Here is a 12409-nt window from a genome sequence, read left to right as displayed (position 1 = left end):
CTTGGAAGTGATAAAGGCAGCAGATTTTTATGCAAGTCAGACAAGGGCAGTACTCAAAATTATTTCAAAGTATACTCTAGTCTTCTCTGTATCTTGGTGATATTTAAATAGATGCACCTGCCTTAATATTTTTGGTGACATCCATTTAGGAATAACAAACCAATTGGTAGGGGTTGATGGGGATCTTGAAGTAATAGAAAACAAGAAAGTGGAGGCAGGGCTCAGTCTGTTATGTCAAAATCTCCTAAAATGACTGAGCAGCTTTGCTCTATCACTTATGTTTATAACTAGAATAAGAGGCCAGATCATAAGCATCATATCATACAGCTATATCTGTGGAAGGATGGTATGTGTTACTAGTAGAATAGAGACTTATGTAAGCACTGGGGAGCCCTAAGTCAGATTCCCAGCTATGACCTTAAGCAAGCTTCTTAACCTCTTTGGACTTCTGTTTTCTCACATATAACAAAGACCACTTTATTCACTAAACTTCTATGAGCCCTCTTCTCAACTAGGCCTCATCCTTGGGCCCTGTCCTTGGTCTGCTGAGGCGAGTTTGTGTGTGTGTGTGTGTGTGTGTGTGTGTGTGTGTGTGTGTGTGTGTTTTAAATATTTATTGATTTCAGAGAGGAAGGGAGGAGAGAGAGAAACATCAATGATGAGAGAGAACAATTGATTGGTTGCCTCCCACATGCCCCCTACTGAGGATTGAGCCCACAACCTGGGCATGAGCTCTTGACAAGAATTGAACCAAGAACTCCTCAGGCCGCTCTATCCACTGAGCCAAAACAGCTTGGCTACTGAGGCGAGTTTTAACAGTCTCTCTCCCCTGTTGCAAGAGTTTTGAATAAAATATGTCTTTCCATCACTAACAAGTGACTGGTGAATAATATCTTTTGAAAATGTAAAAGGTAGGTCCCTTCCAGATAAGATATTATATGGTTCTATACAAATAAGAATTTTAGGGGCAGAGTACAAAACTAGAGAATCAATTCAAATTGAGATAGATGGTTTCCTAAAAAACAACTTTAACAATTATTAATTTTAAATTAATAAGAAGCCAGAATTTCCTACTATCCTCAATAGAGCTTGGGAGGACACTTTTTCTCCTTTTACTTCCTTCTTAGAAACTTTTTAAAAGGATTACTTATCATGAAAGTAATGATCACACTGAGATTTTTTTGTGTGCATTTTACTCCTGATTAGGTGAGCGTCTTTCACTATGAATCAGCAATTGTTCATTGGACAGCACTTGGTAACTATTCTTTGATGTGTAGTAAGTATATGTGTATGATGAAAATAAAATTAAGAGGCTTCTAATCTGTGCAGGTTGCATTGATTTAATTTTTACTCTGTGCCTAGTAATCCATTTTCATAACAGTAGAATTTAGAACTTTGTGACAACCCCAAAAATGAAGAAAGGATCATTTAAAAAATTAAAAGATATATGGCAAACCAAATACTGCATTATTTGCAGGATATGTGATGCATACTATTGTTTCAAAAGAATGCCTTTTAAAAGGAGAGTTCAATTTCATTTGCATTAACAGATACTGTATAAGGCAAAAGTTAGAAATACACTCTACTCTAAAATTTAAAGGTAAAATATTATAAAATATACTTTTGAGTATCAAAATTTTCAACTAAAATGAAACAATTATATGCATTTTAAAATGTTAAATTAGTTATTTAATAAAGTACGTTTAGTTTCTGCTAATAGACATAAACACTGGACACTATTATACTTTCCTGACACCTTTCAGAGATAGATAAACATATAAGAACTGAATTGGGCCAAAACTGGTTTGGCTCAGTGGATAGAGCATCGGTCTGTGGACTGAAAGGTCCCAGGTTCAATTCCAGTCAAGGTCATGTACCTTGCTTGCGGGCACATCCCCAGTAAGGGATGTGCAAGAGGCAGCTGATCGATGTTTCTCTCTCATTGATGTTTCTATCTCTCTATCCCTCTCTCTTCCTCTCTGTAAAAAATCAATAAAATATATTTTAAAAGAAAAACTGAATTGGCATATACACTCTTAAAACATATTTAGACACTTAAAACATTATCTGTGTGTATATATATATATATATATATATATATATATATATATATATTTACACACACACACATAAATATTTAAAAAGTTTCAAACTTTATGCAGTCACTACTTTAGAGTTAAGGAGCTAACCTGTAGGACCTGGATAGGGATCAAAGTTCACCAAGGCCCAAAATCGTCATTATCGAAAGGGAAAAATATCAAAATTGTTAGAAATATCAAGAAACTAAAGCATTTTACTAATTTCTTTTAAGTTAAATTTTAATTCAGTAAAAAATATTCTTAAAGTTTATTTTCGTGCATCTGTATATAAACCAAATTATCACCATTAAAATGAAAACAGCACATGTGATATATTTTGAAAGGCCAAAAAACATTTAAAAAATAATTATTACTATAAGCTCAGAAAAAAAAAAAAACGACAATAAATTCTGAGAACATTTGGGTTTAAAACTCAATTTTAGTTTATAGTTTATAACAAATTAAAAGTTACAAACACTCATCAGGTGTGCTTCATTCAGTTACTTTCACTATTTTTTAAGAAATAGTACTTTTCAAAAAAGCTTTTGTGACTAATGTCTTTATGTTGACATATTTAAAAGTAATGTTTAACAGTGAGCTCCATTACTAGTAAGAGCAATAACCACAGTGCTGATTAAAATATGAAAGAGGAAATAACTTGGTTTATTTGAATTATTACATGCATAACCAACCAAGGTGTTGTGTCAATACTTTACATTACATGCAAGAGAGTTAACATGGCTGAGGGAGTGTCACTGGTTTTCTTCAATAGAAAATCAAGGTAAAGCTTTAAATAACACCTTTTACAAACATACAAATCAGATCAGATAAAACCTGGTTTTTGAAAATGATCTTCACATAATTACAATTTTTTGTTAGGTGATGAATGTGTTAAATAACTATTGTTGTAATCATTTTGAGTTATATACATATATGAAATTATTACATTGAACAACTTAAAGTTACATGTTATATGTCAATTATATTTCAATAAATCTGGGATAAAAAACAAAATGATCCTCTGAACAAAGTACATGATCCTAATCAATTTATATTTTTAGAGCATATTTTATTTAAGGTAACTCCAATTACTTCAGAGTTTATGGTAACTTAAATGAAAATTTTCACTTTTAAATATAGTTAAAGGGAGTCAAGACTTTCAGAGGGGAAAAAAGTTTATTTTCATGCATTTGTATATAAACCAAATTATCACATAAAACAAATTTTTGTTTCTTAGATTTCTCATATATTTTAAATCAATGAAAGCCAAGTTTTTGATTACCAGAAATATAAAAATTGCATATCAAGTTTTAAATATCTGTTAATAATCGGTTACCAGTGATTGGGCTCAGCAACATTAATTCAGGATGAAAATGAGCATTTCCAAAGTTAGTAAAATGAAATGACATAGCACAGACACAAAATGAAAAGTGAAAATTTGATGCAAAACTGAGACTACTAAAGCAGTTAACAGATGAGAAATGAAGTATAGACATGAAGCTGGTATGAAGAAATTACTATTCAATTTACTCATGCTATGATGTTGAAGCAAAGTTGGATTGCCTAGTTTATAGAGAAGATAATTTTTTTTGTGCTTGGTGACATTTGCTGATCATATGACAGAACCATAGAAATACTTTGGTATGGACCACAAGCATCTACTGGGTGATAACTAAAATGATTTCTGTGATGACATGCTGAGAAGCTCACATTAAAAATGCAGATGGCATTTTGCTGGCAAGTTACCTGTATAGCTTTATTTTTAATAAAAATTTACTAACAAATCACTATTTCCTTTTTCCTCTATGTAGGTTTGTTTTAGTTACACTTTAAGAAAATTATAAAAGGCATTACTGAAAAAAATATTATATGCCATGGAAATGGATGAAGTAAAGTATAAACCAAACTATTTACTTATAAGAAGTTCTTCGATTATAGATTCTAATGTCCTAAAGACTGAATAACTTCCCAGCAAAATGAAATAAATGGACAAATAAATAGACCATTTCCCTACTACTCATGTACATACCTGGTCTCCCAGGAGGACCTTGGAGCCCAGGGTTGCCTTTAGGGCCCTGGAGAGCTGGACCTGGAGAACCAGGAGGGCCTGGGGGACCCTGCACACCGGGGAAACCAGGATAGCCTGGTTCACCCTTTGGACCTGGAAGGCCAGGGTTTCCTGGAATGCCAGGTAATCCTCCATCACCCTTTTGACCTATGAAAGTAAAATGGCATTAGAGAACACATTAAATGATATTGAATATTAGGCTTGCCTATAAGTTTAAAGCTATTTGCACTAATTAGAACAAGTAATGGAATATACTAGGGTTATTTCTATCTCTCACTAAATCCCCAACACATATAAAAAGCCCATTCATCCTATTAAATGTATTTATCTATTATCAGAAGTGTTTACTAGAGTAAGCCTAGAAATAGAAAAACAATAATAGCTTGCATCCTTACAGATACCCGTTGAATTAGGACATAAAGCAATGATCACATGAGCAGTAACTGTGAGGAAAAAATAGAAATAAATAGAAAAGTATGGAGTATCTGCAATAGGTTAAAGATGGCTGGAGGAAATTCCTAAAACAAATGTTTTAAGATTCTAGGAAAATAAAGATCTTCAATGGTGTCTATGTGCCCTCAAAGACCAATCTATCCAATATTTAAAAATCACAATCTAGACAAATTGTGCTCAACATCTTTTCTATACCATCAACATGACTGAGAGCAACTATCAGTGGCACATTAAAGTCATAACTTTTATGTTGAGATCATTGGAAGGATCTTGGAATTTCTAGGAGATAAGTCTGTGGTTTCAAAAATGTCTTCATAAAATAGGAAATTGTCATTTGAGAACATAAACGCACACACACACACACACACAGTATATGTGTGTGTACACACATTCAATCACTGTTAATTACTTGGTGCTTACAATGAGAGTAAAATCATAGGAGTAAAGGTAGATGTTTGTGCACACATACTCTTACAAAATGTATATTAACATGGAGTTTTCAAGTGACATTTTTATTATTACCATGTATTTCTACAGTTTCCTTATATTAACTTGGTTTTGTTCCCATGGAGGTAAGAGAGTGTTTAAAAGTCTTTTAAAATTTTAGTGAAATCTATCTCTTCCTACAAGTTTGCTTTCTTTCTGTATCATTTCCTCAGCATTTATTTATGAAATTAATGAAAAGATATCTACATGTAAATTTCCTTAAGAACACATTTTTCTATAGTACAACTCCTCATACTAAATTGATAATTAAGAACTGCTTTAAGATGTAACTCTAGCTTTGAGTTTTCTGGGGTTGTTGTGCATTTTATAACAATAAATTATAGAGATGGAAAAATAAGTGTACTATAGAATATTATCTATTTATGGACTAATTTAGCAAGTTTTATTAAAGTTTACCAGAAAGTCCTGGGAGTCCAGGGGGTCCTGGGATTCCAAAGCCTGGTTGGCCTGTCAGAGGATAAACCAACAACTCTCAAAGAGATAATAACAACTGAAATAAGATAGATTATCTTCTAATTATTCAGGTTTTTATTAACTGCTACAATGTATATTATATAAACCAAGTTTATTTCCAATAGATAACTACAATTCCACATCAGAAAATTATATAAAATTATATAAAAAATATATTTTATTTGTGATTAATAAATCACAAATTGTAATATATATATATATATATATATATATATATATATATATATATATATATATATATAATAATAAAAGGAAGTCATCCAAAGAACTTGTTAAAAGTTGGGTAACTTCTTGACACAAAAAATCAGGCAAGAAAAGATATGGAGTTTTTCATAAGAGAGAAACAAGTTGATGGATAAATGATGTAAGGTCACATTCTCAGGATAGAGTGGAATGTAATTAGAATGGAAAATTGTGTGGTAGCTTAGAGGGTAAGAAAGAAGATATAGTTTCATTGTAGGTAAAAAAAAAAAAAAAAGGCAAAAGTTAAGGTAAACAAAAGGGGGAAATTAGAAAATTAAAAACAATGAAAAAAGACAGTACCTGGTTCACCCTTCTGTCCAGCTGGTCCAGGAATACCATCTTGACCTTGTTTGCCTTTTTCACCTGGAGGCCCTGGTGGCCCAGGATGACCTCCACTACCTAAATAATATATTATGAAGGTTACATTTATTTTCCCAATTCCCTTTTTCTTCCATATTCCCCATTGTTCCATGCTAGCTTTAAATAATTCTATCCAAAAAATAAAAGTGCCTCTGAGACTCTCCTTTAAATTTATAAAATATTATGGAAAAGAAGCCTAAAAAATAAAGGGTAATGTGAATAAGAAATAGCTTTATCATTTATTCATTACCAAAAATGTTTCAGTTTCTCATTTTAATCTAGTTTTAGACTATCCAAAAAAATAAGGTGTGGGGTTAGGACACATTATATGCCTTATATTGGGCCAAGGAAAGTGATTTGCTCTATAATTTAGTAAACAAATAAAGTATTACTCCTTGCCATTGTAAAAAATATCAGATTTTCTATCTGTTAAAGGAAACTTGAAATAACTCTCCCTGGAAAAGGTGAGCCTGAAAAATAAGGTCCCATGACAATTTTATGTAATCCTATAAAATAAAGAGATAATATGCAAATTGACCAACACGAAAGATGGCTGCCCCCATGTAGACACAAAATGGCTACCACAAGGTGGTCAGTAGTGGAAGGCAGTTGTGGGCGATCAGGCCATCAGGGAAAGGCAGTTGGGAGGGACCAGGCATGCAGGGGGAGGGCAGTTGGGAGCAAATGGGCCTGCAGGGGAGGGAAGTTGGGGGTGATCAGGCCTGCAGGGTAGGACAGTTGGGGAGAACCCAAGCCTGCAGGGGAGGGTAGTTGGGGGCAACCAGGCCAGCAGGGGAGAATAGTTAGGGGCAATCAGGCAAGCAGGGGAGCAGTTAGGTGTTGATCAGGCTGACAGGGGAGTGCTTAGAGAGTGATCAGGCTGGCAGGCAGAAGCAGTTAGTGGCAATCAGACAGGCAGGCATGTGAGAGTTTGGGAGCCAGCAGTCCTGGATTGTGAGAGGTATGTCCCAGATTGGAGTGGGTACAGGCTGGGTTAGGGACATTCCCATCCCTGTGCATGAATTTTGTGCACCAGGCCTCTAGTTTTAAAAATATTTGTAGTTGATTTAGAGAGAAAAGAACAGAGAGGGAGAGAGAAATAGAAACACTGATAGGCTGCCTCCTGCATGCTTGGAATTAAATTGGCAACCTCTTGGTACATGGGTCGATGCTCAACCAATAAGCAACACTGGCTGGGCAATTTAATATACTTTTTATTGAGCTGTTCACTTTGTACCTAACAAATAGTGCTAAATTAATGATCACCATTTCCATGTCTGGAAAACGTTCACAGCTCCCTGAAATGATTTGAATTTCCCAAAATGAACATGAGGCTTAGTTTTACAGAATATCAGCTCCCCCTTTTTTATGCTTACCTATAGGACCAGGTTCTCCTGGAAGTCCAGGGTTCCCAGGAGGACCAGTAATACCTTTTGATCCAGGAAGGCCTGGGGTTCCTAGAGTAAAGAATTCAGTTTAATTTTTTTTTTTTTAAAGAAAAACTCATTTCTTTGAAAGCTACACTCAAATTTACAATTTATAGTGTTAGCAAGGAAACAGTGAAGAATGAAAGAAAACCCCAAAAGATGCTCATGTTTGCTGGTTGCTTTAAGAAATTTACAATTTAAATTTATTTATCCAGAAGCTTTATTGCATATTCATAATAAAAACAATTGCCACCGTATTTCACTAGTAGAACTGGCAGAAGTCCATTGTATAGATATATCAAAGAATTTAATCCATTCATCTAATGTTGAACATTTGGTCATGTTTTAGCTATTAAGGTTTTCTATTCTATTTTTGGAAACTTGGTCTACTTCCAGTTTTGGCTATTTTGAATTGTGCTGTTAAGGATATTTCTGCATTTGTATTTTTGAAGGCATATGTATTACTTATCTTAGGTAGATATCTAAATAGGAGTGTAAAAACTAAGCCAAAGAGTAGGTATGTGCTGATATCAATGTATCTATGTATCTATCTAATTCCTGCCAAACCATTTTCCATTAACAACAACATTTGCAAATTCCAGTTGCTCCAAATCCTTGTACAACATATGGTGATATCAATTGTTTTAATAATAGCCATTCTGCTAGGAATGTAAAGTTAACTCATTGTTGTTTTAATTTGCATTTATCTGATGTTTAATGATATTGATCAATTTTTCATGTGCTTAGTAACCATCCTTATAACTTCTTTTATAAAATGTCTGTTTAATGTTTTCCCCATTTAAAAATATTGAACTGTATATTGCATTAGTATTGAATTGTAGAAGCTCTTTAAATATCCCAGAAAGCCATCATTTATAAGATATATATTTTGCAACTGTTTTCTCCTACTGTGCTGGCTTCCTTACTCATTTTTATGATGTCTTTTGATGAAAATAACAAAAGAACTTAGGTTGTTGAGGGGGAAAAAACCTACAACGGTGTGTTGCAATTGGATACCGGTATGGAACTAACAAACCTGGACCCCTACTTCACCCCATAAAAATATTTTATTTGAGACAGATCATAAATCAAAATTTAAACATTAAACTTTGGGAAAAAATTGGAATAATATTTTCATAAACTTGAGTATATAAACATTTCTTGAATAGGACACAAAAAGCACTAAACATGAAAGATTGATAAATTGGACTTTATTAAATTTAACAAAAATGTTTCATCACACAACAGCATTAAGAGAATGAAAGGTAAATCTAAGACAGCAAGAATGTAATTTTTTTTTTAGCAAGAACTTATTTGTAATATATGTACCTGACACAAGAATCACATTTAAAATATGTAAAGAACTGCCTTGAATCTATAAGATAAAAGGAAAACCACCCAATAAAATATGAGGAAAAAGACTTGGAGCAGGCATCACTTCAAAATGATGCTACACAAATGAGCAATAAATCTATGCAAGAATGTTTAATATTATCATTGATTAGGAAAATGTAAATTAAAACTTCATTGAGATACTCCTATGTAACCACTAGAATATTGAAAATTAAAAAAGACTGACAATACGAAGTCAGGCAAAGCTATAGACAACTGGACATTTCACAAATAATAACCACTATATGATCATGGCAAACACCAGAAGCCATCCATGGACATTTTATACATTGCAAGTGTGGCTGTAATTTATAAAACCACTTTTGAAAACTGACACCATCTACTAAATTTAAATATCTACAGACCATATGATTTAGTAATTCTATTACTAAGTTTGTGTCTAAGAGAAATGAGGATATATGTCCACTAAAATCATGTCAAAGAATGTTAATAGCATCTTTTTAAAGAAATTTCCCTCTACTCTTCTATAATCTTTCAACTGGTCTAATAATCTGATCCAATATGAGATAGATTAAAAATAGAAAATAACCAAATTTAGTTACATACATGTGTATGGAAACCCCACATACATGAGAGGTTCAGATACTGAAAGGTAAAATGAGGCATACATGGCATTCTGAGCTAAGGAATGAGGTAAGGCAACTGAGGTTTTAGAAGGTAGGAGGGTAATTTGCAGGATGATAGTAAGAGCAGATGCTCAGTAATTACATGTTTCTCCTGACCTATAGTTAGGCCATAAAAAGTTATTTCTGGTAATAATCCTTATTATTGGCAAGGCCCCCAATTTAAATTCTTTAAGAGAGAAGTAAAAGTTTTTGTGAGCCCACAGGGTCTCACTGGTCTCCAGCTCAAAATAATCCATTCCAAGTGGCATATATTGGGGAGACTTGTTATGAATCCCTTCAACTCCCAAAATGAAAACAACACAAAAATCCATCAACAGGAGAATGGGTAATTGATTACACTATATTCTTCACTGGGATATTACAGAGCATTGTTAAGACACAAAACGAAACAAAACACAACTACTGAAGCATGCAACAAGATAAAGGAATCTTAGGGACATAATGTTGAGTGAAAGAAGCCAGACACAAGGATATATACTGTTTGATTCCATTTATATGAATTTCAAAAAGAGACAAAAATAATTAATGGTGATAGTAGTGGTTTATGGGGGTGTGGGTTCACTATGAAGAATGTGTAAACTTTATGGTATGAAGGAACAATTTCATAACTTGATATATATGGTGGATACATGGATATATACATGGGTAAAATTAATTTATATTCCTGTACATTTTACTGTAATATATATATTACTAAGCACCTGGAGTGCCACTAGCATGTTCTTGGTAACTTGGGTAATAAGAACCCAAGAAGGTGATCTAGGGTTTTTCCACCTCACTCTTAGAGGAAAAAACAAAGAGGGCTAAAAAATGTCCTAGCCGGTTTGGCTCAATGGATAGAGCCACAGCCTGCAGACCACAGGGTCCATATTTGATTCTGGTCAAGGGATGTACCTAGGTTGCAAGCTCCTCCCTGGCCAGGGCCCTGGTCAGGGCTCATGCAGGAGGCAACCAATCGAGTGTCCCTCTCACATTGATGTTTCTCTCTGTCTTTCCCTCTCTCTTCCACTCTCTCTAAAAATTAATGGAAAAAATGACTTCAGATGAAGAAGGAAGAAAGGAAGGAAGAAAGGAAGGAAGGAAGGAAGGAAGGAAGGAAGGAAGGAAGGAAGGAAGGAAGGAAGGAAGGAAGGAAGGAAAGGACGAAGGAACGAAGGAAGGGAGGGAGGTCGGTCATATCCTATGAAAGAGACATCTTGAAAATGCCTAAAGAAATTTGTAATTTTTTCAAGGTGAAGGGATTGGACTCTGTGTTGATGAAAACACCTTGGCAGCTGCAGAAGCCAGCAGTGGCAGCAACAGCAAGGTGATGGGAGTGGTGCCTTCCCTTGATCATCCTGCTTGCCTCCCATAGAGGGAGGCTAGTCTGCAACTTAGGCCTTCTCCACAGGGGAAGGGTGCATAAGCCATCAGTAGGACATCCCCTGAGGGTTCCCAGACTGTGAGAGGGAGCAGGCTGGGCTGAGAGACTCCGCCCCCACCCAGTGCATTAATTTTTGTGTAACAGGCTTCTAGTCCTATATAATAAAGGCTAATATGCAAATCAACTGAACAGTAGAATGACTGGTCACTATGATGTGCACTGACCACCAAGGGGCATACACTCAATGCAGGAGCAGCTCCCTGGTCAGTGTGCTCCCCACTGTCCAGCTAGAAGCTGAGCCCATGGCTGGTGAGCACAGCACTAAGGATGTCAGTTGGACATCCCCCAAGGGCTCCTGGACTGCAAAGGGCACATGCCAGGCTGAAGGCCCCCCCCCCCAGGTGAAAAAAAAAATTCATGCACTGGGCCTCTAGTATTTCACTGTTAACCCAAAGTAAAGGGACTATAATAATCTAGTTCATGCTATCTTCTTGTCTATAATATTAAGTCCTTTTGCTTGCATGACACAGTTCTTGTCATTTGAATGAATGGTATGATTGTTCTACCAATAGCCACTCACTGTGTACCTGAGTACATTCTAAGAGAATCAGCAGCAGACTAGGATTTGGCAATGTACATTATCACCTAAAAACATAGTAAGGCCTCTTAATTGACTTGTGGCCAACAGTCAACGATTGAAAAATGATCCATCAAATAGTCCTATGTCTACAGGATATTGTCCTGCTGAGTTGATAATTCTTATTTTATATAGAAAGAAATTTGGTCAAAGAAAATGTAAAGAGCTAGTTCAAAATTATGTTGCTAGTCAGTATCTGATTGGAAAATAGAATAAAATTCTGCCAAATAAGTTGCTTTATGATATAAGTTAGAGTAGAAAAGAAGGAAAGAAGGTAGCATTTAATAAAAATAATATTACCAGGGAATCCAGGAAGGCCTGGTTGTCCTTTTGCTCCAGGAGTTCCGGGTAATCCAGGCAAACCAGTATCTCCCATAGAACCTTTGATACCAGGATTTCCTGGGTATCCAGGCAGACCAGGTTCACCCTAAATTTGAATAAAAAGATAAAACTAAAATCTTCCAAGTAGTTAGATTATAAAATGACATAACACTATGTGTCAGGCATATTACTGAGTGATTTACATAAATCACTTAATTTAATCATTCCAACAGCCCTTTGAGTTAGACTTTATCATAACTAATGCCTTTTATAACCAATTATATATTTTTTATATAATTAAAAGCCTAATATTCGAATCAACTGAACTGCTGAACGACAGGTGCAATGATTGGTAGCTATGATGTGCACTGATCACCAGGGGTAATCAATGCAGGAGCTGCCCCTACCCCTCAGGCCCCAGGCCAGTCAAGGCAGGTGC

At 35.0% G+C, this 12409-nt stretch overlaps 1 protein-coding gene across 3 annotated transcripts in view; it reads right to left on the bottom strand.

The window, feature by feature from the left end:
- The window catches only part of COL4A5 (collagen type IV alpha 5 chain), a 358160-nt gene that overhangs the window by 57832 nt on the left and 287919 nt on the right, over window positions 1-12409 (bottom strand). For 2 of the 3 annotated variants that reach the window (XM_036460733.2, XM_036460734.2), the window contains exons 37-41: window positions 11950-12076; window positions 7560-7640; window positions 6124-6222; window positions 5503-5553; window positions 4108-4293 (exon numbers count right to left, since the gene is read on the bottom strand). In XM_036460733.2, coding sequence (XP_036316626.1) covers window positions 4108-4293; window positions 5503-5553; window positions 6124-6222; window positions 7560-7640; window positions 11950-12076 — 544 coding nt within the window. Of the gene's footprint in view, window positions 1-2189; window positions 2199-4107; window positions 4294-5502; window positions 5554-6123; window positions 6223-7559; window positions 7641-11949; window positions 12077-12409 lie in introns of all 3 variants that reach the window. The other variant, XM_036460732.2, reaches the window with a different exon arrangement.

Source organism: Pipistrellus kuhlii, unplaced genomic scaffold, assembly GCF_014108245.1.
Source record: "Pipistrellus kuhlii isolate mPipKuh1 unplaced genomic scaffold, mPipKuh1.p scaffold_m20_p_33, whole genome shotgun sequence".
In the NCBI taxonomy this organism is placed as follows: domain Eukaryota; kingdom Metazoa; phylum Chordata; class Mammalia; order Chiroptera; family Vespertilionidae; genus Pipistrellus; species Pipistrellus kuhlii.
The sequence above is the reverse complement of the archived record's forward strand: the minus strand, read 5'-3'. Positions and strand labels throughout refer to the sequence as shown.